This window comes from Bubalus bubalis, chromosome 3 (genome assembly GCF_019923935.1).
Source record: "Bubalus bubalis isolate 160015118507 breed Murrah chromosome 3, NDDB_SH_1, whole genome shotgun sequence".
Taxonomy (NCBI): Eukaryota; Metazoa; Chordata; class Mammalia; order Artiodactyla; family Bovidae; genus Bubalus; species Bubalus bubalis.
In genome coordinates, this window is record NC_059159.1 from 7687862 (window position 1) to 7714395 (window position 26534).

Consider the following 26534-nt stretch of genomic DNA (forward strand, 5'->3'; position numbering starts at 1 on the left):
GCTGTCTGACCTTGCTTTTGGGAATTCTATTGCTGATGCTGTAATAGAGATAAAAAAGTGACTGAGAAAAAACAAGAGTAAGGAGGGAAACTGACTAAAATATGACAGCATATAAAAATTACAGGTGAGGAAATCCTGTAGGGCCTCTACACTCTTATCAGGCATCAGACAGACCCAGGCGGCCCGGAAGCCAGGGAGCACGTGACAGGACAGGATTTTGCAACAAGGCTCCCAAGGAGAGAGCCGGGACCAGACGGGAAAGAGGGAGTGTAAAGAACGGGCAGAGCAGCCAGCATCTTTGCCTTTTAATAGAAGATTTGTTTTCATCATTTCTGAGGGTAACATATTTCTTCTAAAAATAGAGCTCTTTGCTTGTTCTGAAACTTCTCAACTTTCGCTCAGAGGTGGAGGGGAATAAGGCTGACTGTAACCCTGGGGTGACGCTGCCAATGTCTCCTTGTCTCAGACCAACTCTTCAAGGGCTCCTGGGTGCTCACAGCAAGGATGAGTTCATTCAAATCCATGGTACTGAAGAAACACGACAAAGCATGCGAGCCCCCGTCCGTGCCAGGTGTGGACCCCACGAAAACATTCCTGACCGTGGCTCAGATGAGACCAGGTGGCAGGGCCCTCCCCGGGGGAGGACGACACAGGACCCTGCACACGTTTACCAGAAGACGACAGGGTGTCCTTCTAGCACACTGGGTGGGAATGAAGTGTACATACACACGAGACACAGGAAGGCGGAGCCGAGGATGGTACACTCCTGCCCGGGGCCGACGCGGACCTGGACTTAGTATCACGGAACCTGCTGGGGTTTTCTCACAACACAGATTGAGAGTTAGACTCTCCCCTGCCCCGAGGACGAGCCTGGTTAGCTCCTGAATCCAAAGATGCCCTTGATGTATCCGGTGAGGCCGCTCTTGGCCTTCTGCTCCAGCTTGTCCTCGAGGGGTGGGAAAGCCACGTGGTTGAGGGCCAGGTCAAAGAACAAAGGCTTGCAGGGGACGGGCTGGAATCCCGGCGGGAAGTACACCAGGTTGGCTTGCTTGGTGACAAGGGAAGGGTCCAGGCAGAAGGTCTCAAACCGTTCAACCAAGGGCTGGAAGTCAAACCAAAGCAGGAACCCAGAGTTAATCACCGCCCATCAGTGGAACATTCGATCCCCACAAACCTCCTGTGAGGGGCCATTATGTCCTCACTTTGTTCATAGCTGAGAGTCACTGAAATTTAGAGAGGCTGAGAGTGGTGGGCTGGAGTGGGTACAAGCCTGTCCGATGTCTGAGTTGGAGCCAGAGCCCCTAGCCAGAGTGCACAGCAGGTCCCTAACTTTATCTGGGGCCATTTACGTGACACCTAGCACACCTTACACAGGCAGCTTTCAGGTCCGGAGTAAGAGAAGCGGGAAGGGAGGGTGCTTCCTGAGAAACGTAGGGTCCTCTGCTCTACAGATGAGCACACGCTCCTAGGGAGTCCCGAAATCCTGTTTATTCTTCAAAAGCCACAGCCCAGACTTACCTTATTGTCTTTGACTTGGGAAGAGGTTTCTGTCTGGTGGGCGTCGTTTGTATCTGAAAGTTTCACAGGATTCAGTGAGAACATGGACTTAACGCAACAGGCTCGAATGATACCTATCACCCGCCTGGATCCTAAACCCCAGGGGTAAAGGCAGCCCATCTGTGGGGAGTCAGCCCTCTCCCACCCAAGGCAGACAAGTCATGCCGATAACAGACCACACACCCAGAACCAGCGTGCTCAGCCCAGCACAGCCAGCGTGGCTGCCTGGGACAGGCAGGGGGACCGCATGCCAGGGTGCCTCTAGATTCTTCCACATAACCTGATGCCTCACTGGAGCCGAGCAAACGGCAGGAAAAAACTAAAATCTCACAGATGAACCGAAACAACCCCTTTCAGTCTTACACCAGTGGCGCAGGGGGTGGGAGAGAAGAGGAGCAGCAGAGAAGGGGAGTCTGCGGGCACAGGCCGCAGGGGAGAGGCGTGTGGCTCACCCAGGATCGCGGCTGCCTGCAGGGAGCACTTCTCCGACCTCACTTGTGTGATGAGCTCCTGCACGTCCGGCAGGTCCTGTAACAACAAGGAAAACATGGAACTGTGAGCCGGGGCCGGGCCAGAGAGGTGCACCAAACTAACCTGAGCTAAGTAACCCGACTGGTGTTTTCAGGGATTTCAGGTAATTTAAACATTTTCCCTATTAAAAAAAGCAATGCATAGAAACTAGCCTGTTTCAAGGGAAGAAATCTATGCCATGTCTTAAGTAATACTGCCTGAAAATAATAATAATGACAAAGATTACAGTAACACATTTATCATACACCAAATGCATTATGTGCCAGGCACTGCCCTAAGCAATCCACACAATCGTCAATTTCATCTTCATGATAATCCTGAGACAGTCTGTACCTGCATTTTACAGGTGAGAAGACAAAGCAAAGAGAGGCCAAAGAACGTGTCCAGTCATGTCCCCGGTGGCCGCAGGCCAGGACCCAGAGCCTGGCCGCCTGGCTTGAGGACCTCAGTCCCTACCCACAGCCCTTCTCTTGCCTCAGCTTCTCACTTGGCAGAATCTGGAATGATCGGTCAGGTCTGGATACTGCTGCACCCCTCACGCCTGCTTCCTGTTAGTTCCCCCCTAACCTAAACCCCGGCATGTTAGGGCAGATGGGCTTTCATGAAACCCTTCTTACTTCTCTCCGGAGACAGACCGTCCACACTGTTTTGTCTCCACATTCCAACAACACCGCACCCGACCATGCTGCCACACTGCCCACGCCCGCCTCCCACCTACTCCTATTTCGCTCCCTTCTTTTGTATTCGGAGGTGGGTTCTATGCAAGTCTTGTGGCTGCAGCAAAACCACAAGCTCTCTGAAGGCAGAAACCCGAGTTTTCTCTACGGTTGAGCCCAGGGCTGTTCCAGGCAGACACTCCCACACTGGCTGTAACGGTGGTAACAGTAACCTTAACCCCGCTTTTCTGAATGATCTCTACTTGTAAAATATACATGGTTCCCCTGGGCCACTGCTTTAAGAATCTCTGTAACCTCACAGCAGTCCATAAGCTTAAAAATCTAGTTGTCATTCAAAAATCAGTAAAATACACCAGATTGGCACATAAGCTTTGACATATACCCTATCACCTGGCAGTCTTACTAAAGTAAAATACACTTTTAGACCCCATAGACCTGTGTCCTGGCCTGAGAATCTGCATTTCTAGCAAACTCCCAAATGCTGCTGCTGGTGGTCCCCACGCACTCGTGCGGAGAGGCTTCACCAGTGATTCTCCACTTGGCTGCAGAGTAGAATCACTGAAGGGCTTAAAAAAGCCTCAGTGCAAAGAAGTAAATAAATATTATAAAAACCCCAATTCTTATCCCACACCAATTAGAGCCAGACATCCACCTTGGAAGCAGTTCCAACACGGAGCCGAGCCTGAACAGTGCTCTGGGGCGGTGCACCAGGTGAAGGCCGTCTCTCTTAGTACCTGAGTCGTCTTCAGGCCTGGAACGCCGCCACAAGTCACACCCACAGCTCCCGGGCACTCAGGCGCACCACATCCCATGGCTGACCAAGCAGGACCCGCCTGGTAAGGCATCACAGCCTCACAGCCAACTGCTCAGGTCTCAGAAACAGGCGAGGCCACTGGCTTACCTTGAGGCTGTTCTTGAAGGCTCCGGCGTCGGAATTCACTTCGTCTGCGTATTTCAGGACCCTGTCATACAGGACAAGGGCTTCACTCCACTTCTTCACCAGCACGTAGGACTGAGCGATGAAGAAACACCTGATGGGGAAGGAAAGAGCCACAGTATTCTTAAGCAACGATCACCCAAGATCAAGGCTTTCCTTGCTGTTTAGGCTAAATAAATTGTCAAGTCTCTTAACGTCAGGCTCATTCCCTGGGGTGGGAGATTTCACCATTTTCACTGTTCCTGTTTGCCAGGCTAACCCGCAGACTCCTCCCTGAAACTGGAGCTGACTGACAGTGTAGGTCCAAAGCTGACCCACTGTCTTTTACTTATTGCTAACTCTACAAAAAAGCTGTAATTACCAAGGCCCAGGAAGGAAGATGAAGACAGGCAGGAAGGAGGGATGTTGTCCAGCTGCAAATGCTACCTACACCGCCCACACGTCTAGGTCCTAACTGTTCATCTCTGCTCATGTCTTTCAAAAACCAAAACCCAACCTTCCAGGGACGTGCTCCCAAAGCTTCTAGAACCTTCCAATGGTTGAGGGGAGCCCTGCCCATCCCAGGGGAACTTACCTGTAAGCCTTGTAGACCAGAGTTTTAAGGCCTATCTCTTTCTGAAAGGCTCTATCCTCCTCTAAGCCAGGAAGCTGGAGCAATTCCACCAAATTCTGCACAAAAGACGTAACAGGAAAACTCATGAAGAGGGGGACCCACACTGAGTGTTTAACAGAAGATGTGGAAGGACAGACGTGGACAGAAAGAGCGAGCCTGGGCTTCAGATAACGGGGACGTCTGTGACGAATGACTCAGCCACAGCCTCACCTGGGGTCACCTCCGCCCTCCTGACCCTGAGCCCACGTGGCCTCTTTCTCTCAGTCACGATTCACCTTCTTCAGAGACTCCCTGGACCCGCTCAGCTGGAGGGGATCCCTCTGGCTCTGAACTCTCATTTCAGATGGCCTGCTTGTGTGGCGCCTACACAGACACCTTGACTGCGGGCAGGGGTCTCAAACTCCCTCACGGATGAGCTCCCAGGGGGGCCAAGGCAGCGTGGCCTCAGGTCCCAGGACACATCAAGACACGTGGGCGACCAGCCTGCACAGGAAGTGCTCAGTGAATGAATACCAGGGGGTTTACTCGTGTCTGCACATCCACATGGGCTTCCCTGGTGGCTCAGTGGTAAAGAACCAGCCCGCCAATGCAGGAGACATGGGTTTGATCCTTGGGCTGGGAAGACCCCCTGGAGAAGGGAATGGCAACCCAGTCCAGTATTCTGTCCATGGGAAATCCCATGGACAGAGGAGCCTGGTAAGCTATAAACCACAGGGTCACAGAAGACTCAGACATGACTAAGAGTCTAAACAACAACAAAACACATCAGTATGTCTGGATATCAGGTTTATGGACGGCTGAACTGGTATGAAAACAAGAACTTCTGTCTTTCACCGAGTCACCAACAGCTCCTGGCTATCACAACCCTTTTGCTATGTCATTTTGTAGCCAACCCACGCACAGGACAGGCTTTGCCAGCCCACCGGGGTCACCTGCAGAATGATGTCATAGAGCCGGATCAGGTCCTGGGGCCGAGGGGCGCGCTTGCTGTCATCGTCCGGCTGCTGCTGCAGCAGGGCCTTCTGCAGCCCTTTAGCCATGTTCTCGTTCCGCTTGATCGCTGTTGACAGCTTGATGTACGTCAGATAGCTGGAATGGACCACATGTCAGCTCAGGTGATGCTCAGGGAAGCGGATGTGCTGGGAAGAGCACTGGACCACAAGCTGGGCTGCCCTGGGGAGCTGTGGGTGAGGGCGTGTCACCCGGCAGGGCTGGGAGGCTTGGGCCTCAACCTCCAAGGGCCTTCAACTCTGGCTGCTGTTCGGTGGCGAACTCGCAGGGGACCCGTATGAGGCCTTATGACAAAATTTGATTTTAATTTGAATTATATCTTCTGTATCTTTAGAGAGTTAACCAATTTCAGAGGACACTGCTGGTCCTTAAGATGAGAGATGGAGAGCAAGCTAGTTCCTGAAATAAGGACTAAATAAATAAAATAGCGTCGCTTGTGTAGGAGTCAGGTGGAAGGCCAGAGGGGTCAGGGTGAAAAGCAGGAGTAGAACTGGTGAGAGGCTGTAGAAGAAAGTGGTAATAAACGCTAAAAGCCAAAATCAAGAAGTAGCAACGTACACACGTCATTTAGACACATGGAAGTAAATACCAAAAGAATTTGTTAAAGAATTAAAACTGGCCCCTTCTTTTTCTTTTTGCTGCACTGTGAGGCTTGTGGGAACTTAGTTCCTGACCATGGACTGGACCTGTGCCCCCCTCATTGAAAGTGCAGAGTCCTAACCACTGGGACACCAGGGAATCCTCAAAAGTGGCCGCATCTGAGAAGTCATGAGATGGGCTTTCCTAGAGCTCTGCAGAAAAATCAGACTCTCCAAACAAATAACTGTTATTCACTGAGTGGAACAGGAATCTAGATACATTTTTATTAAGATACCAGAGCTTTATTAAAATACAAGAGCTACTGGATTCCTGACTTTAACCCACCCCAAAGCTGGCCTCTGGTCCTAACTGCTCACCATCCCTATACCAGCTACATGTGGAGGCGGGAAGAAAGATTCAGGGCAAGGGGGCTTCACAGTGTGGAAGTGTCCTGAGCCCCGCTGAAGCTCTCCTGGTCTTTCAAGGCTAGGAGGCTGACAACTGCCTTTGCCTCTTGGTGGCTGTTAACTACCAACACGTCCCCTAACCTCCTACAGCCTTGTTTCTCATGGGCTTGTTGAAACAGAAGGGAGATAAGGACTGTTTCTGCTAATATTCTGTGCATCTGAACCATAAGGCAGTCAATGTGACATAATACCAAATTCTCTAAGAATGGAGATTAAGGCAGGGAGAGGAGTTTTTTTGGTTTTGTTTTTATTAAAATGGCCGGGGGCGGGGGTTGGGAATGACTGAAAATATTGCCAGGTTCACTAAAAAGTTGTAAGCAGTGACTAAGACATTAAAAATTTCAAGGTCACATGGAAAGAACACCTGGGGAGAAGTGCTTCCTCCTTCCTTCTGTGAAACAAAATGACCCATCTTTAAAAAACTTAAACTTGACAAGGCAATTTGAAAATGGGTATGAAAGAGCAAATGAATAAAAACAATCAAGATGTGCCCGAGGAGAAAGCTGGTGGGGTGGGGGTGGGGGGATGACGAGCTGGACCAGACACCAAGACCTATGATAAAGTTACAGTGAATCACGGCGCTGGTGTCAGTGCAGACAGACAAATCAGCCGAGCAGAGAGTCCAGACAGCGAGCGCGCAGGGAGCGTGGAACGTCCGCCTGCACGCCAGCGGGGAAGGACAAACCGGTCCATACATCGCACCCTGGAACAATCCGTCACCCTCGTGGAAAAAGGTGACGCGGATCCTTACCGCACTCAAAAATAAACTCTAGATGGAATTAAAGTTGGGTTGAACTTGAACTTAAATGTGGACAGGACAACATAAGCCATTCAGAACGCAGATGAGAGTCACTCTAGGAGCCTGGCGCTCCTAGAAGGAGAGCGGTGAGCTCTGGAAGAGGGGGGAGGAATCAGCAAGGGGGCCACAGGGAACTTCAAAGTTATCGGTTACATTCTAGTTCTTCTGTTGTACAAAAATGGGAAATCATACAGGTATGAGAATAATATACACGTGCAAATCTCATATGCGAAAATGTGCACAGATGCATTCATATTTTAATATATATCGATAAATTATAATGTGCATAAACACTGCGCATACTCTTTTGTTCCAAAGACACATCATGCAAGGTTAAAAAGTAAAAATGTCACATCTCTTACCTGTGCAGGTACTGAAGGTTAGATACCTTCCCCGACTCCACATCTAGGGTGTAATCTCTCTGTTTCTGCAGGAAGTAAGAAGGTAGAGACAAAATGGCTGATTACGTCCTTGGCTCTGACCACCTCATTCAATGGTGTGGACCTCAAAGTGCCCTGCAACACAGGCACAGACTCTAGGAAGTTGAGGTCCTCAAATATCAGAGAACTCCTGGGCTTTTCTGGAACAACAAGGTCACTCAGTTTCCACTGACAAAGAAAAACCAGACGTGAACGAGAACTCAGAGTAACGGCCAGGAAGGCCTCCTGGCCCCTGTGTCCAGTGTTTAGACTCAAAGCATTAAAGCAGACGGTCTGCAGGCCACGGCTCCGTTTTAGGATCTGTGTCTTAGAGCCAAGGTCTATGCCTCGTGCTGTCAGCTCCTGCCTTCCGGATCGACTGAAGAATGGCCCTAAAGGGAGGAACCTGTGAAGATGTGATCTTACACAGCAGGAGACCTTACAGATGTGGAGAAGTTAAGGATCTCTTGATTAGCCTGGACAGAAAAATCAGATGTCTTCTCTACGAGTCCAGACATAACAGAAAAAATAGAGACAGGTGGAATGAACAAAGGGAGAGGGAAATTACAAAGGGAGAATAAACAGGGTTTTTGGCAACAGGGAAGAAAGACAAAAATGGTTCTGAGGTTTTCAGCCTAGATGCCTGAATGAATCACAGTGATATTATTAGAAAAAGGGAGTGCTAGAGAAATCCACCTGGAGATATGGATTTGAGACCAGAGGCTCAACAGGTAAAACATGAAGCCATTAGGAGAAGCAGGACAGAGGGAAAAGAGTCTCTCAACCTGGTGGAGCCCAGAGGAGGCTTCTCTTGTTGGTCAGCCAATCGCCACACTAAATGCAACGGTGGCCAAGAGACCCTGCCCTGGACTGAGACACACGGGCCAAAGGGGACCTCACTCGAGCGAGAGCCGGGGATTCGGCTCAGTCCTACCTGATCCGACTTGAGCTCTTCCCGCACGGCCTGGATGGCGTCCCGACACTCACTGAGCATGGATTCGAACAGACGCTCCTTGGTTTCTTCACTCTCAGCCTAAACAAAGGCAGAAGGTGGTGAAAGAGTTTCTTTTTGAGTAAGTCATGGTATTCTGATGGGAGGAGGGCATGATGGCGCTTTGATTCTTCCGTTAGCCATGAATACACACATCCAACCAAAAAACAGCCTGGAACAGAGATCATTTCAACTGTTAATATTCTTTATCATATACAATGTTTCTTATGGTTTTATTCATTAATTTGTACGGAAATGAGAAGCGTATATATATAGATGTAAAGTGAACATACCGAAAAAGCATCGATACCACTGAGCTAAACCATCAACCGACAGAGGCTTTCATCTTTCCTCTAGCGTAGAACTTTCTACTGTTTTCCTTCAATGCCTCTACCTGTGCTCAGGACCAGCACCTGGCATCTCGGGGGAGCTTTATGGACTAGATTCGGGGCACTGCCACCTCACACTGATGCACAGCACAAGTTTCTTTCCCTTGCAAATGTAACCCAACAGGGTTGTAGATACTGGATTTCTTCTAAGTCCCAAGTAGGTGAGTGACATTACTAATCAATAACCAACCAAAGATATATTTCTCTCTTAAATGCCACATGAGGTTTTCCTGCATACAGGAGTTATTCCATTCAGCTATGCTGAGAACATCTCAGGGCAGATGAAGTTGACAAGCATTTAACAACAGTCTCTGCAGAGCACAGGGCGTTGCCCCTTTGCTAGCCAACCGGGATAAGGCAAAAAGTGATTCATTAACTGAATACCTGCCAAACCACATTATCATCCTAAAGAATCTGACTAAGCAGGTGGGAATGGACAAAAAGCAGAAAGGAGATAAACCTGTGTTACTGGCAGACCCACTCTGACATTAGAACATCAACATTCCCATAATTATATTTGACTTTCCACAGAAACTAACATTCAATCTGATCTCTTGACATTCAACTGACCTCCAGAAAAGCTCAAAAGAAAACCCAGTACTGCCCACTCCTTTAAGATATGGTTGGGAGGGGCCTTCAGAAAAACCTTTTCTTCTCTTAAGAGCTCTCATGTTTTTCCCAGTTTCCAGTGTGGGGAAGAAAAAAAAAAAAAACCTTCCTTGTAAATTACCCAATATAAATCAAACATATTTTTCTATTTATACATTACTTGACTTCGGAGAAGGCAATGGCACCCCACTCCAGTACTCTTGCCTGGAAAATCCCATGGACGGAGGAGTCTGATAGGCTGCAGTCCATGGGGTCACTAAGAGTCAAGACACGACTGAGCAACTTTTCACTTTTCACTTTCATGCGCTGGAGAAGGATATGGCAACCCACTCCAGTGTTCTTGCCTGGAGAATCCCAGGGACAGGGGAGCCTGGTGGGCTGCCGTCTATGGGGTCGCACAGACTCGGACACGACTGAGGCGACTTAGCAGCAGCAGCAGCAGTTACTTGACTTTCTTGTTGTTCAGTAACTTAGGAACAAATCAGGGGCATGGCTATTCTACAAATTTATAAAGGCAAACCCAGACACCATTAACACACTGTAGGCTAGAGCAGGGCTGTCCACTAGCACTCTCTGTGATGGTGACATCCCTGCGCGGTCCAGTGTGGTGTCATCAACTACAGGTGGCTGCTGAGCACCCGCAAGTTTAATCAACGTAAACAGCCGTATGTGTTCAGGTGGCTACCGTACCAGACAGCCCGGCTCTGGAGAAACACACTTCACACCAAACACCGTTAAGGATCTCAAGTCAGCAAGATTCTTAGTACTCATTTAATCAAGCTAGCCAAGTTTTTCAAAGTATAAATCCTGTGGAACAGGGCAGCTGCAGAGTTAACAACTGGAATAAGATATGAAAACAGACCCGGACCAGCCACACACATACCAGAGCCACGTCGTGAGCAGGCAAGATGAACTCCAGCACCAGCCTGGTATCATGCAATCCAGCAAACATGCCACCGACACCCTTCCAGAAAATTCTTCATTCCCCTGGGATCTTACAAAGGTCTTAAACCACAATGAGGGGAAAGGCCGATCTGGATCACAGGCCGTCAGTCGGCTGTGTTGTTCTTATGCAGACATACTGCACAGGGACAGAGACCGCTCATCTCTGGAGCAGAACCTCTCACGGTTCTCCCTGGGCTGGGCAAAATGTCCACAGAGGAAGCCTGAAACACATGTTGCTACTTCACTCTTATTCTGTAAACCTATCTCGGAGGCAAAGGTAATCCTGAAGGGATGGTGGAACAAGAAACACCTCTCCACATGTATGCAGAGGGAGGGTCCCTCAGGACCCACATGCAGACAGCTCAGGTCTGCCATGGAACCAGCAAGAACCGCTTCTGCACACACGGGCAAACTCCCTGCAGAAGAATTTGTGGCCGGCCTAGACCTTCCCGTGTGGACCCGTGACAGGGAGAAACCCGTAGCCCAGAAGTAACGCATTTTGCTGCTGCTGCTGCTAAGTCGCTTGAGTCGTGTCCGACTCTGTGTGACCCCAGGGACTGCAGCCTACCAGGCTTCTCCGTCCCTGGGATTCTCCAGGCAAGAACACTGGAGTGGGTTGCCATTTCCTTCTCCAATGCATGAAAGTGGAAAGTGAAAGGGAAGTTGCTCAGTCGTGTCTTGACTCTTAGCGACCCCATGGACTGCAGCCTACCAGGCTCCTCCGTCCATGGGATTTTCCGGGCAATAGTACTGGAGTGGCGTGTCATTGCCTTCTCCAAGGCAGTACTAATAAACAAAGCTTGAGATCAACTTTTATAAAACTTCACACACTCTCAAAAGTGCTTTTCCACAGCACCAAGGCATGTCTCAAGGCTGAGGAAAACCAGCTGTGTGTGTCCTGAGGCGAGACCCTCAGCTCTTAAAGACAGAGCTCCCAGACTGTTTTCACTTGTCTACTTGGTGTGACAGAGACAGCAAGGTGAGTCCAACCACATTCTCCACCACACCTGTAGGAGAACCAAGGGAATGGGAGCCCAGCCTCCCTCGGCACAGTGAGGTCTAGGAAAAAACAAACAGAAATCGAGTAAAGGAGGACACAAACCTCAAGTAAAAATAGACTGTTTTTTTAACAAAAAGGAGAAGTGATCTCCTTCCAGTCAAATATTAAAGTATTAGTCATAACCTGAGAATAAGAATCATCAAACCTATAGACATTTTTAACCTGCCCCCAGCCCCAGCTGCATGACATCCTCAAATCACCACCAAGACAATTCAGGCGTGATCAAGTATTAACAAAGCAAAATAAAAACAAATGAGAAAGTAAGACCATATTAAAGACATGAAGATCTAAAGCTTGGCTAAAGAAAGGAAGGCTGTTGCAGCTGGATTTTGGCAGTTGATTAAGCCTCAGCTCCAATCTTTGCAGTTTAGTATTATCCCCTTGAATTATTTCTTTCTTCTTGCTTTTCAGTAAACTGTTGTTTTAGTATTTAAAGGTCATAAAAACCTCTACAAGCAACCAAGAAGCGGGGGCTACCCGATTCCCCCAACCCAGTCCCCAGAGGGTGGGAAACTCCACAGCAGCAGGGCTGGGAAATAGGCAGGGAGAAGCCCTGTCTCCTGGGCAGAGGACAACTCGATGCGATAAGGAGAACCGGCCAATCGCCTGCCAGGTGCACCAGCGAGCGCGCGGTTCTTCTGGAGATTAGCCCCGAACAGCCAAAGGGCCTTTCCCATGCGTAATAACCCAGGGCTCACCCATTCAGTACACAGTTAATCAGCCACAGAGCTACGCCTGAAACCTAAGGGTTTAACCAAACTTCATTTGACACTGTACTTAAATTATTTCCTTACTGGCTTGACCTGGTGTATGTGTGATGCAGCGTATCAGGCATGTAACTGTTTTTAAGGTTAAAACTTTAATGGGATTCCTAGGATTAATACACATTTTGTTTGCTCGATCAAATTATTTAAAGGTCTCGGATATTCAAGCGATCCTAATTCACCATAAGAGCCTTAAAGACCACAATTAACTGTATTCACCACAACCAGCATATTAACCAGGCACTTAACAGAAGACAACACTACAGGTTCTACGAACACTATAATAAGAGGATATTATAAACTGTCAATAAAACCAACAATTTACATGAAATTAATACATTACTTTAGAAATATAAAATCCAAACTGACACAAGATTAAACAGAAAATCTGAATAGCCCTCCAACTCGTGAAGGAATTATATATTTTTTAAAACAAGCAAAAACAAATTATAAAAATCTTCCCACAAAGAAAACTCCAGGCCCAATAGTGTGAATTTTAACGACCATTTAAGGAGAAAACAAAAAGTTACATACTCGTTCAGAAAGCAGAGGAGGGAACATCTCCAAACTTGTTTTACAAGGTATATATAACCCTGACACCAACCCTAAACAAAACCACCTGCCATTATCTGTATAAAGGACTTTTAAAAAGAACATATTTAACAACATAAACACACACTCTGAAGGTGAGGTGGGAACACAAAACTAACGGCAGTCGTGATGAGATGACTGACCACGAGAATCTTTATCTATTCAGGGCTAATGTCACTGCTTTTTCTCACCAATATTATCAAAACGCTGGCCAATCTTGTTTTTTTAGTATTTACTTACTTGGCCGCATCAGGTTGTAGTTTGGGCACGCGGGCTCTTTCACTGCGGCACACCAGTCTCTAGTGCTGTGTGAGCTTAGCTGCTCCGCAGCGTGTGGGATCCCAGTTCCCCGACTGAGGACTGAACTGGTGTTCCCTGCACTGCAAGGCAGACTCCCAAGCACTGTACCACTAGGGAATTTCTTTGAACTGCTTTGTAAGGGGGACTATGACCTGGAGATCCGCAAGTCAGCCCTTCACCTACACCAAAACCCGAGTTTGAGAGTAATCCTTTTAATATGTGCACAAAGCTCAACTAGTCACCATGCGATTGAAGTGATCTTCAATTTTAAAGGCAACAGCTTCATGTGCAATTGTGAAATGCTTTTCACCTGGTCTAATTTAGCCCAATCTGAATTACTTTATGAATTAAGGCAAAAATACCTCCCCCATTTAAATTTTATTCTCTATTTGTAAAAAAGCAAAAGAAAGGTAAATTCAGATAAAACACGCCTGTATCTTCTCCTCCCATGTGGGAAACCCCTACCCTCAGTAACCTTCTGAAGTGGAGAGGATTCTCCTGTGAAGGACTACTTTTTTCCATTAAGATTTCCATTAAAATTCAACATTTTCAGTCAGGGGCCCAGGACTCTGCTTTTCTGTTAAGTGAAATTACATTTAGCTTTTCACCAAAACCACGTAAAACGATCCTGTTCCTAATCTTCCTGATGAATCTAAGGCTATGTGGAAAACTTCAAGGAACACGAGCTTTGGAATCAAAAGGGTATGGTTTCAAATGCAGGCACTCCCTTCTATCAGACATATGGTTATGGACAGGTGACAGCTTTCCCATCCGTAAAATGAGCATCACCCACCTCACAGGGTGGAAGAGAGAAACACATGAGAGCGTTAAGCAGTGTATCCAGGACATAAAGGAGGATCATTACACTCCCGCTTGTCTCTGTGGTGTCTGTCCAGGTGACTACCAGGTAATAAAAAATTTGGTGAAATAATTTGTCAGAACATGAAAAATCCTTACAACATGTTAGTGAAAAAAATGTGAAATTGGATCTCAGTCTAATTCTAACAAAAAAGTTATATCTTGCAAATATGAAGGGCTTATTTTCCTTTTTAGTACAATGCAGTATCAGTGAAGGTATATGGGAAGTCAGACTGTAGGCTGATCTCTTATAAACACTTCTATTGTATAAATGGTAAGCATGAATAACTTTTAAAGTTACTTAGTAAATGTTAACTTGTCCTGTCCTTTACCTGATCTATGTCTGTGGCCCCATTCCTTAGGAGTCTCTATTTTATTTGCCCCCATTGACCCCTCTCCCTCCCCGCTCCCTATTCTACCCAGAATTCCTACCCGATTGTCACTGATGCCTGGCACAGATCTGTGGCAGTTCTCTCCTTCCAGTATGTATCCAGCTGCATAATTTAAATGGTTGCTATCAGCCCTAGTCAACAAGAGAGACGTCTATACTCTTAAGTGCCAATAAAATGCTCTCAGAAAAAGTTTAGTCCTTTAGATGAATGAAAACTCAACTTTCCAGTACTGTTCTAATCTTCTGTCCTATAAGCAAATAAAGGGGGAGGTGAGGGGCCATATGCAATACAGATAAAAGGCTCAAAGAAATCCTTCAGTTGTTGAAAGCTGCCCCCAACCAAAGGAGCCACTTTGGAACAAGTCACTGAAAGGCCTGGATACTTAACAACCCATCAGCACAACTATCAAAGCGCCTCACAGACATATCCCTCTAGAGACAGCAGCCTGCTGTGAAGTCTCATGAAATGCCACTGGTCCCTGCTGAGGCTGGAGACACAGGGAGTAGCGTGGTCTTTTTTTCAGATGTTCTTCACCTAACACAGAGAAGGAACTCTAAAAAATGCCTCATCACTGTCTACTCCAAACAAACCAAGATCAGCAGAATCTCTTCTCTTCTGGAACTCATTTGGGTGTTCACACCCACAATCAGGTAATAATTATGTCAGCAGGAGCATCGGGCAGTACAGCTCTGCATGAATACTGCATAAATACCACACGTAAAACAAGCAGATCGGGTTTAGCCAGGCTGTCTTTCAAGGACCCAGGGACAAGAGGTGACCCTTCAGGGCTGGAAGGTGAGGATGAGAGGTCAGAGAGACACAAGACCAACAGCCACGCTGCTGCACCACCTGCTGGGCCGAATGTCAGCCCTGACTTGAAGCAGCCCTCTGCCACTCCCATTTTCACTGAAGGCTATCACTGTCAATTTCTTTGGCCTCTACACAGGAAAACTCCTCGATAAACTCAGCTTTCAAAAGGATTCTACTCAAGAGCATGCATCTTGAGATGGTTACCCAAATCCTAATCAGCAACAAAATATCGTGTCTTCAACACACAAGGACAACCTGCAGACACACCAAGAGAACAGAACAGGCCCAGCTCCTTACCTGGGCGATGGCGGCCTCGTTGTCGGCCAAGCCCAGTAAAAAGATCCTCACTTTGTCGATCTTCACGGGAACCGTCCTGCCCCTCCATTCCACTTCACTCATGGTGGCTGCCTGCTTGGCTCGCGTCTGAGTGATCAATGCCTAGAAAGTAGTTATAAAATGTTAAAGCTTCAACCGTGGATGTGAGTGATCAAGGTGAAGCTCACTGGGAACTATTGTTTGTCTCTTCCTGTAACTAACATATAACATATCCCTGGGGCAGGGAACTAAAATCCCACAAGCCACAAGGCATGGCAAAAAAAAAAAAAAATTAAGTGACAAAAAGTTTGCATTAAAAATAGATATAAATATGCATAGATCAATAGCAATTATCCCTGGATGAGGGGATTGTGTGTTACTTCTTTTACTGGACGTTTTTTCAAACCAAAGACTTTTCACAGAATGCACATACTAGATTACCTCCAATTTTTCAGCCAGGAGACCCTCAGTGCCCCCAGACCTCAATCTCATCTGCATGAGTTCATTGATAGCTGACTGGTCCCCTGAGAAAAAGAGAGAGAGACTGAGTGGAAAACTCTCAAAGGTCTTGGTTGTTTCCTCAAGAACTCTCAGATTCAACTCCAAGCTCGTCCCTGTCCACCAGCACATTTCAATGAATCCTAAGTCCTTTCATAAGGCTCTGGGTGAGCACAGATACGGCAGGGCCAAAACTGAAGCTAGGGAACTGCCTTCTGGATGTCGAGCAGAGCTGATGCGGACAATTGTACTCTTTTCATCAATGCAAACCCACAGCAAAGATGGACGTGGGGGAAAGGGAGGAAAGGTACAGCCCTTCTCCAGATGCTGCAGCCGCCTGTCGCAGCCCTGCTCACCAATGTTGTAGGCGCAGTAGCGAATGTTGGGCGAGATCTCCTCCACCCGCTGGTTGTACAGCACAGCCTGCTCTTCTGTGAAGGCGCTGGCCAGCTTCTCGTAGATAGTCCTGCCAGGCAAGGAACATCACGGTTCATAGCAGCCTCACTTTAAGAAAATAAACTCACAAGGAACACAGATCAACTACCAGAACCAGCAAGTTCTGAGGGTGAAAGAGAACAATCCACATTTCTCAAGAGAAGGCAAAAAGAAAGAAACCGTAGTAACGTTCACAGAAGCAATCACTGGCTGATCTGCGGCTTGCATGTGACTGCTACCCAAACTGGCCACAGCCTTTGGGCCAGAGGACTTACTTGCATTTATTAAAAGCCTCAATGGCGGCTTTCCACTCTTGATGTTCGAACCGCAGCATTCCTGAGAGGTAAGCTGTGTAAGCCTGTGAGGTGACGGGAAAAGAGACACTGCTTCAATACCCAGGAACCAGGGTACAGCCTGACCTCTACTCACGTCAAACTCTGATATCAAGAATAGATATTCATTCAGGTTGATTCTAAAAAAATCAAAAAATGTGTCTCACTAATAAAATGTGACCTGTGGGTGATTTATGATTCATTTACTTCCCAGGAGAGAACTTCAAAATAAAGAAAATTTGCTCTCTTTGTTTTATTTAACAACCCACTTCTGGGCTATACCATTAGCATCAAAAGTTGAATATAAACTTGAAATCTCTTCCATCCCTTTTCAAATACTCATTAAGAACAAAATTCTTACTTTGTGAACTTCCAAGATGTAAGTTTTTCACATACATATCAAAAGAAGCACGGGCTTTCTTAAAAGTTAGAGCCAATTCTTAAAATCCAGGAGCTCAAAAACAAAAACAAGAGCCAACTTCACCTTTTAAAAGCAAGGTTTTTTCCTCCCCTAATTATCAACATACAATGGAAGAGACTCTGTTCTGTTTAACTGTATTATTATTATTATTTTTAAAGTCACATCTCTAATCTCCACAATAAAGCAAAGCTGATGTGATGACACTAACCTGAGCCTCCAACTTGGTCTTGGCATCCACACGATTGCTCTCACACAAGCGTTCCAACTCCTCGGCATGCTTCACGGCTTTGCGCAGGCGAGACAACAAGTGGAACCGTTTTCGGGGCTCGGTGTTGGCTTCCTGTTTGAGCTGCATGGCATAGCTCCAGGCTCTCTCAGCATCCATCAGAACCAGAAGCAAATATCTACATCAGAGACAGAAGAGGCCGACTGAAAACAGCAAAGACCAGGAGCACCAGACTCGGGTATCCTCTGAGGAACAATCCTCGGCCTCGCAACTTTTCCCTACGCCTTCCTTTGCTTTCCTCCTCGGAGCTGCTCTTCTCATAGCATAACCATGGTTCCCAAATCAGCATCTCCGGTAGGTTTCTAATCACCTACTAGACACATCTCATTGAAAAACCTGCTACCACCTCAAACTTGGCAAACCCAGACTTGCTGTTGTTAGTTGCTCAGTCGTGTCTGACTCTTTGCGACTCCATAGACTGTAGCCCGCCAGGTTCCTCTGTCCATGAGATTTTCCAGGCCAGAATACTAGAGTGGGTAGCCAATCCCTTTTCCAGGGGATCTTCCTGACATAGGGATCGAACCTACGTTTCCTGCGTTGCAGGCAGATTCTTTACCGCTGCGCCACCTGGAAAGCCCTTACTGAAGTACAATGGACTCAAAATTCTGCATTAGTTTCACATGCAGGGTAGGAGGTATCACTGACTATATTCCCCATGTTGTACATTACATCCCCATGAACCATGACTGGGGAATCATTTCATAACTGCAAGTCTTTACCTCTTAATCCCCTTCCCCTATTTTACCGACTCCTTCCTACTTCCCTTCCCTCTGGCAACCACCAACTTGTTCTCTATGAGTCTGTTTTATTTGTTCAGTTGTTTTTTAGATTCCACATAGACTAGAAAATGCACGGTATCTGTCTTCCTCTAATTTCACTTAACATGATACTCTCCAAGTTCATCCAGGTTGCGGCAAATGGCAAGATTTCATTCCTCTTTATGGCTGAGTTACACATATGTAAACAATCTTGCTTTTAAAAGGTGAAGTTGGCATCTCTTGTTTTTGAGCTCTTGGTTTAAATACAGATATAGAGGGACATCCCTGGTGGTACAATGGTTAAGACTTCACACTCCCAGTGCAGGGGCCCAGGCTCCATCCCGTATCAGGGCCCCAGATCCTGCATGCCACAGCTAGTACCTGGTGCAGCCAAGTCAGTCAGTCCGAGAAACTGACCCCCAGACTATTAACACACACTGCTTGATCGAGTAATCTTGTCACGTTAACCACCATGTATACACTCAGCAACGAAACACAAAACTCTTAGGTAGTACTTTACATATGGCCAGATTTCACTTGAGATATACTGATTTAAGGCCACAGGACTGGAAAAGGTCAGTTTTCATTCCAATCCCAAAGAGAGGCAATGCCAAAGAATGTTTAAACTACCACACAATTGCACTCATCTCACAGGCTAGTAAAGTAATGCTCAAAATTCTCCAAGCCAGGCTTCAGCAATACACGAACGATGAACTTCCAGATGTTTAAGCTGGTTTTAGAAAATGCAGAGGAACCAGAGATCAAATTGCCAACATCCGCTGGATCATGGAAAAAGCAAGAGAGTTCCAGAAAAACATCTACTTCTGCTTATTGACTTTGCCAAAGTCTTTGACTGTGTGGATCACAATAAACTGTGGAAAATTCTTAAAGAGATGGGAATACCAGACCACCCACCTGCCTGTTGAGAAATCTGTATGCAGGTCAGGAAGCAACAGTTAGAACCGGACAGGGGACATCAAACTGGTTCCAAATTGGGAAAGGAGTACGTCAAGGCTGTATACTGTCACCCGGCTTATTTAACTTATATGCAGAGTACATCATAAGAAATGCTGGGCTGGATGAAGCACAAACTGGAATCAAGATTGCCAGGAGAAATATCAATAAACTCAGATATGCAGATAACACCACCCTTATGGCAGAAAGTGAAGAAGAACTAAAGAGCCTCTTGATGAAAATGAGGGTGAAAAATCTGGCTTAAAGCTCAACATCCAAAAACTAAGATCATGGCATCCAGTCCCATCACTTCATGGCAAACAGATGGGGAAACAGTGGAAACAGTGCCAGACTTTATTTTTGGGGGCTCTAAAATCACTGCAGATGTGACTGCAGCCATGAAATTAAGAGACGCTTGCTCCTTGGAAGAAAAGTTATGACCAACCTAGACAGCATATTAAAAAGCAGCCAACAAAGGTCTGTTTGCCAACAAAGGTCCGTCTAGTCAAAGCTATGGTTTTTCCAGTAGTCATGGAGGTATGCTGAGAGTTGGACTATGAAGAAAGCTGAGTGCCGAAGAATTGATGCTTTTGAACTGTGGTGTTGGAGAAGACTCTTGAAGAGTCCCTTGGACAGCAAGGAGATCCAACCAGTCCATCCTAAAGGAAATCAGTCCTGAACATTCATTGGAAGGACTGATGCTGAAGCTGAAACTCCAATACTTTGGCCACCTGATGCAAAGAACTGACTCATTTGAAAAGACCCTGCTGCTGGGAGAGATTAAGGCAGGAGGAGAAGGGGATGACAGAGGATGAGATGGTTGGATGGCATCACCGACTCAATGGGCATGAGTTGGGTAAACTCCAGGAGCTGGTTCTGGACAGGGAGGCCTGGCATGCTGCAGTCCATGGAGTTGCAAAGAGTCAGACACGACTGAGCGACTGAACTGAACAGACACTGAAATTTGCATTCCAGAAACCTTACCTAATAACCAATTAGGTTATTAGTCTAATCACTGACTTCAACATTTACCATTCCACCAGTTATTTCTGAACAAGTTACAGAGTCTCTCTGAGCCTGTTTTCTGTTTGTTTTGTTTTTGGGGGGGCCATGCTGTGCAGCATGTGAGATCCTAATGTCCTGATCAGGGATTGAACTTGTATCCCCTGCATTGGGAGTGCAGGGTTTTAACCACTGGACCGCCAGTGAAGTCCCAGTTTCCTCATAATGGAGGAGGAGTAGTAAAGATGCCTATTCCACAGAGCTGCTACAAAAACCACATGAAATAACTCAAGTGTGTGGCGCGACATCTGTCACACTGTAACTGTTCAATAAATGTATTAACAAGAGGTACTCAGCACTGAGCAGTCAATACCTGTTATCAGTCAGAAGATCTTCAGTTACTTTTTTCCCTGTGAATTTGTGTCTGTTCCCCATCTTAAAGTTGAGTGTTTTCCGAAGACGTCTTTGTCTACGCGAACAGTAGCCCCTGTAAGAAACCACAACCAAAAACCTTTCAGCTAAGGTGAAAGTACTTTCAATAGTAAGTTCTATAATAAGGCAAGGTCAAAAGTTTGGGATATTCTACTTATGGTTGCTATAGATACCACCATCCTCTTGCAAATGTTTACTGAATGCAAACACGCAAGGCGATATGACTAGAATTACAGAAAACATGAAGAAACAGAGGACACGGTGCCCATTCTCAAAGAACCACACTCAAGTTGGAGAGAATCATGAAGATAAAATGGCAACCACAAAAACGAGGCAAATGGCAAATCGAAAGTGACATGAGTAACCTTTCTTTTCTTGTTAACCCCCTTCACTGGACTGGACTTATGGTGGGCTTTGAAAGAATGAGTAGGATTCTGATGGATGTAAAAGGGAAGAAGGGGCATCCTGACGGAGAGAGTGTGATGACAAGGAAGACATGGAGAAAGGAACTATAAGCATATCTGAAGAAAAATGAGGTGAACGAGGATATCACCAAGAAATATGATAAACACCACCTCTTATGCCAAGCCTCTCTCTTCTGTACTCAAGCAGTTTTTAATTCTTACTTCCACTTTAGTTTGAGAATATTATAATCATGTTCTTACATCTCTCACTAATATAAACGCCTTGAGTACAAAGATGATTTTATTTTCAAATTTCTCCCAATGTCTTAGCACAGTGCCTAACATATAGATGTGCAATAAAAGTATTTTGACTAAGCTAGTGTAAAAGTACACGCAAAATTTTACCACTCTTACTCAAAACAGCATAAAATTTATAATATAAAATGATATTTAAATGGTAACTTCAACATCTCAGTCTTAAAGCTACCACGGAACGGGGTATTAAAAAAAAAAAGTCTGACTGAATCTATGAACTATAGGTCTTTTTCAATTCATAATTATGCTTTAATTATCACTTACCCTTTTATATAAAAATCAAATGGAACACACACATTATGGATAGAAATGCAAATTGATAAAAATTTTCTGGCAATCCATTTATCAAGATTCTTAAAAATGGTCATACTTCCTGAACGGACAGTCTACTTTTACACTAAGGAAATAATCAAAAATACAAAGAGGAATGATCAGAGAGTCACGGGAACAAAATTTTTAAGCCTACAAAACTGGCTACCATATAAATAACCAACTCAGGGAAACAGGTAAATAAACTATGGTATGTCTATATAGTTGATATAGATATATATCAGGTTATAACACAACTAATACAAATCACATGTACAGAACATTTTTATAAACACGAAGAAATACTTAATACATAATGTCCGGCAAAAGAGCAGGATACAAAGTTGTATACACAATGTGAGCAAACTTATGGGAAAAAAAGTGTAGAAAAAGACTAGAAGAACAAAAATACTATTTGGTAGCACACATACACAAATACATTTATGTACTAAAACACAGAAATAGGGACTAAAATGTACACAAAGTCATTTTTATGTTATATTTTACTACCAAAAGATCTAATTGAAAATCGAACATTAAAAAGATTAATAATAACTAGGAAAAAAAAACAACAACACAAAATTGGAGTCCCAACAGCCATTCAACTGGGGGATAAAAGCAGACTATGATTCACCCCTGCAATGGAATACCACTGAGTAATGTGTTAGGTGAGAGAATCTGGTCACAAAAGGCCATGTTTCGGAAAAAGCAAAACTACAAGGACAGGACTCAGAAGAGCAAATGCCAAGAGCTGGGATATAACCCAGATTCTGTAACATGGTTAAACTTAAAAAAAAAAAAAAAAAAAATCACCAAATTCCTTGTTATTTTCGCCTGAAGCTTCCATGTATCTGCAACACGTTAAGGAAAAATGGATAAAAAGATTTGCTCTTTTTAAATTTGAAAATTAACTATCTTTTTGAGAATTTGATATAGACTTTCCAGGTATACTTTCTAGTAAGGCACAGTAGTGAGGGTAGTAACAAAGGCAAACCAAGTCTGAAAAGGCCAGAGATGTCTCTACACCTTGCAAGTGATACTAACCTGTACCTCTGAAAGTCTCCATGCCGTAAACCGTGCTGCTGCTGGGATTCCTTTATAATCTGAAGAACTAGAGTCAAGATTAAGGAAAAGCTTACAGTGCCAAGAATCCAAATAATCCAAAACATTCACCCATATTAGTACCGTTAATCTATTTGTATCATATCACAGCTCATTCAACATTTCTAAAATGCTTACTACATTAACTAGTGAAATCTCTAGTGACCATTTTCAATAGTTACCTTGTCAGAGGACAGGGCTGCTGCTGCTAAGTCTAGTCCGACTCTGTGGGACCCCATAGACAGCAGCCCAACAGGCTCCTCTGTCCCTGGGATTCTCTAGGCAAGGATACTGGAGTGGGTTGCCATTTACTTCTCCAATGCATGAAAGTGAAAAGTGAAAGTGAAGTCGCTCAGTTGTGCTGGACTCTTAGCGACCCCATGGACTGCAGCCTACCAGGCTCCTCCGTCCATGGGGTTCTCCAGGCAAGAGCACTGGAGTGGGTGCTATTGCCTTCTCAGGAGGACAGGGCTAAGCATGTACAAAACCTGATAGCCTGAACTTTCAGTTACTACTTCAAACTAGAAAAGGAGGGCATCCATAGTCATTGAAGATTAACGAGACCCAACAATTTAAATAAAGCTGCTGGATTCTATTGATAAATGCTGACTACATTTGGGGTGGTTCCCAGTGATTTACACCTGGACCTAGTGTTTTTACTCCTTTACGCGGATTCAGGTTATGAATGACGTGTACTACTAGTCTATTTGCATAACCTTCTACAACTGCCAAACCTGACTTTCCTTAACAGCTGTGATGCTGTCTGCGCCTATGGTAAGCACATGCCAACCAAAGCAGGCCACAGTTTGCATTAAAATACCAGTTTTTCTTTTAAAAGAAAAGGCATTGACCAAATTCTCCTCTTGAAGAATTTTAAAAATATTTTAAGATTATGTCCCAAACATTGGGAAGTCCAATGACCTTTGACTACCATTTTAGTTTTCTTTTAAAGTTTCCTCAATGCTTCTTTATAGGAATATTTTAAAACACTTAACAACGAAAGGGCTATGTCAACAACTAAAAAGAGACCAGCGTGTACAAGATCTGTAGTAAAATCACAGCAATCTAACATCCATTTGGAAGGATATCACCAGTTCAAAAAGTAAAACTTCAATCTGCTGAAAAACTTCAGTATGTTAAAAAGTCAAGCTACATGTACTATTTCACAAATTCGCCTACATTTTCATTTCAAAAAGCCACAAACTAATACCATAAACACTCAACTGTGATACACTCTGATGAAAACTAGAAACCGATTCCTCAACAGCTCATCTGAATGACTCTCGACAAGACAAAAGGCCTACGAGGCATATTAAGAGAACTACACAAGTAACGTTAACTAACAATCTTTGATGGTTTATATTCAAAACGGGCAATAAGCCTTTCCTTGGAACAGTCAACCTTCGCTTCCACTTGCAGAGAATCAAACTGTACTTTTTACTATGCACTCTCCGACGGCTGTCAGACAGAACTATTAAGCCAAAACGCCGAGACTGCAGTTTCCTTCTCCCCACTTCAGCGGCCCCAGGTGCCAAGTTCATACGAGTGGCCTGTGTCAGCCCCACCACCAGCCCCCGCCCCCCAAACTGGGCAACTGCGGGGAAACTGCCGAAAACTGCCCCATTTTCTGGCGCCGACTGAAAAAAGAGAACGTTCCCCAGCGCGGAGGGCAGAGGAGATGCGAAGAAAAGCCAGTCGAAGAGCAGACCCTGGAACTATTAAGTGCCCAAAAAGTAGGGGCGAGAGCAAGTGCACCTCTCGGCCTCTCCTGCCTAGGATGAGGCGGCCCCACCGCCTCTCCAGCCCGCCGGCCCGCCAGATCGACACGTAGTCATTGCCGAGTTAGGCCCGACTACTGTAGGATACTCTCCAAACTCAGGCTGTCCCCGAATTCTTTGTGTGCCTTCGAGCCAGCCGAAGGCCGCTCATTTTCCTTATTTTCCTCTCCTCCGGCACTGCGTCCACCACCGCTCCCGCCGCTGCCCCCGCCGCTACTGCCGCCGCTGCCGCCGCCTCCGGGAACCTGCTTCTCAGCAGCCATCTTGCCCATGCGCCGCAGAGCAGGACGGGATAGAGGAAGCGAGACGACGCGGGTGGCAGAGAGCCCGGCCGGCTCGGACTGGCTGACGGGATAGCGGCGGACTCCGCCGCCGCCGGCCCTGCCCGCAGGTAACCGGCACTTGTGGTAGCGCGCCTGCGCGTGGATGCCGATTCTGGGTCTGCAGCGGTGGCGGGATTAGGGCTTGAGGGCCCTGGAGGCGCGAGGACGAGGTAGCTGTTAAGGTCTCCTGGAGGCAGTCTTCCTTGGATAGAGGACCCTGAGATGTTCCCCCGGCCCCCACCTCCTGCATCCCTGCGCGGGAGACCCCGTTGTATAAGACCTTTGCATCCCGGAGTGTCTTCCTCCCCGGGAACCTGGGAGATGGGATTCCCACTCTAAGGAAGGAAACACCCCGCCTGGGAGGGGACCGCCTCTGTCTGCGCCGTCCTCTGGAGCCGGCCGTAATGCAGGAACTCTCAGATGCATGGGGATCTGTGCCCTTCTTTGGACTTTGGGGCGCGCTCGAGTAGTCCGAGCAGAGAGAACTGTTGAAGCATGCAAGACTGTGAACCTTTGCTCTGCAATATGGCACTGCAAGCTCTAATTCTGGCTCTGTCGTTATGGCTGGGAGATATGGGCAAATAGCTTAATCTCTGTCTAAACCTTTCTTCCCTCATCTGTGAATGCGTGAAAGTGGTGCAGTCGTGTCCGACTCTTGGCGACCGCATAGACTGTAGCCTGCCAGTCTTCTCTGTCCATGGAATTCCCCAGGCCAGAATACTGGAGTGGAGTGGGTAGCTGTTCCCTTCTCCAGGGGATCTGCCTGACCCAAGGATGGAACCCAGGTCCCACATAGCGGGCAGATTCTTTACTGCCTGAGCCACCAAAGAAGCTCCAATTAGGCATGTTGCGAAGACTAAATGAAATGGTGTATTTCTGAAGTAAGTCTGCAGTAATCATTAGAAAGGAGAGTGTTAGTCACTCAGTTGTGTCCGACTCTTTGTGACCCCATGGACTGTAGCCCTCCAGGTTCCTCTGCCCATGGGATTTCCCAGGCAAGAATACTGGAGTGGGTTGCCATTCCTTTCTCCAGGGGATCTTCCCAACCCAGGGATTGAACCTGGTCTCCTGCATTGCGGGGCGGATTCTTTACCATCTGAGCCTCCAGGTGATAGGCACTAATCATTAGGGAAATGCAAATCAAAACCACCATGAGCCATCACCTTACATCCATTAGAAGGGCTGCTGCTGCTGCTGCTGCTAAGTCGCTTCAGTTGTGTCCGACTCTGTGCGACCCCATAGACAGCAGCCCATCAGGCTCCCCGTCCCTGGGATTCTCCAGGCAAGAACACTGGAGTGGGTTGCCATTTCCTTCTCCAATGCCTGGAAGTGAAAAGTGAAAGGGAAGTCGCTCAGTCGTGTCCGACTCTTAGCGACCCCATGGACTGCAGCCTACCAGGCTCCTCTGTCCATGGGATTTTCCAGGCAAGAGTACTGTTTTTTAAATAACAGTACTAGAAAATAACATGTATTGGTGAGGATATGGAGAAATTGTAACTACTGCACTTTTAGTGCAAACATAAAGTGGTACATCCACAGTGGAAGACAGTGTGGCAGCTCTTCAGAAAATTA

The 26534-nt window shown here is 46.2% G+C and overlaps 1 protein-coding gene across 2 annotated transcripts; it reads right to left on the reverse strand.

The window, feature by feature from the left end:
* Window positions 1–290: 290 nt before the first annotated feature.
* SRP68 (signal recognition particle 68) lies at window positions 291–24969 on the reverse strand. 2 transcript variants are annotated; one of them, XM_025279549.2, is made up of 16 exons: window positions 24728–24969; window positions 22805–22871; window positions 20674–20787; window positions 17509–17704; window positions 16823–16905; window positions 16469–16578; window positions 16056–16138; window positions 15597–15737; window positions 8525–8623; window positions 7534–7598; window positions 5248–5404; window positions 4277–4371; window positions 3667–3796; window positions 2010–2085; window positions 1519–1571; window positions 291–1102 (listed from the first exon to the last, which is right to left on the reverse strand). In XM_025279549.2, exons 1-16 carry the CDS (start codon window positions 24909–24911, stop codon window positions 875–877), a joined length of 1881 nt encoding a protein of 626 aa, XP_025135334.1. In that variant the 5' UTR covers window positions 24912–24969; the 3' UTR covers window positions 291–874. The 2 variants fall into 2 exon arrangements, with proteins under 2 accessions (XP_025135334.1, XP_044794530.1); XM_044938595.2 differs by lacking the exons at window positions 15597–15737; window positions 16056–16138; window positions 16469–16578; ... (3 more) ...; window positions 22805–22871; window positions 24728–24969 and adding an exon at window positions 13180–13493.
* Window positions 24970–26534: the final 1565 nt, after the last annotated feature.

What these genes read in the sequence shown, in the direction of transcription:
- SRP68 (XM_025279549.2), bottom strand. Translation starts at nt 24,911, where the DNA reads ATGGGCAAGATGGCTGCTGAGAAGCAGGTTCCCGGAGGCGGCGGCAGC. An exon ending in CCTTCAAGAACAGCCTCAAG is followed by an intron (nt 2,086 to 3,666) that starts GTAAGCCAGTGG and finishes TTGTTGTTACAG; the next exon opens with GACCTGCCGGACGTGCAGGA. An exon ending in CCCAAGTCAAAGACAATAAG is followed by an intron (nt 1,103 to 1,518) that starts GTAAGTCTGGGC and finishes TTTGACTTCCAG; the next exon opens with CCCTTGGTTGAACGGTTTGA.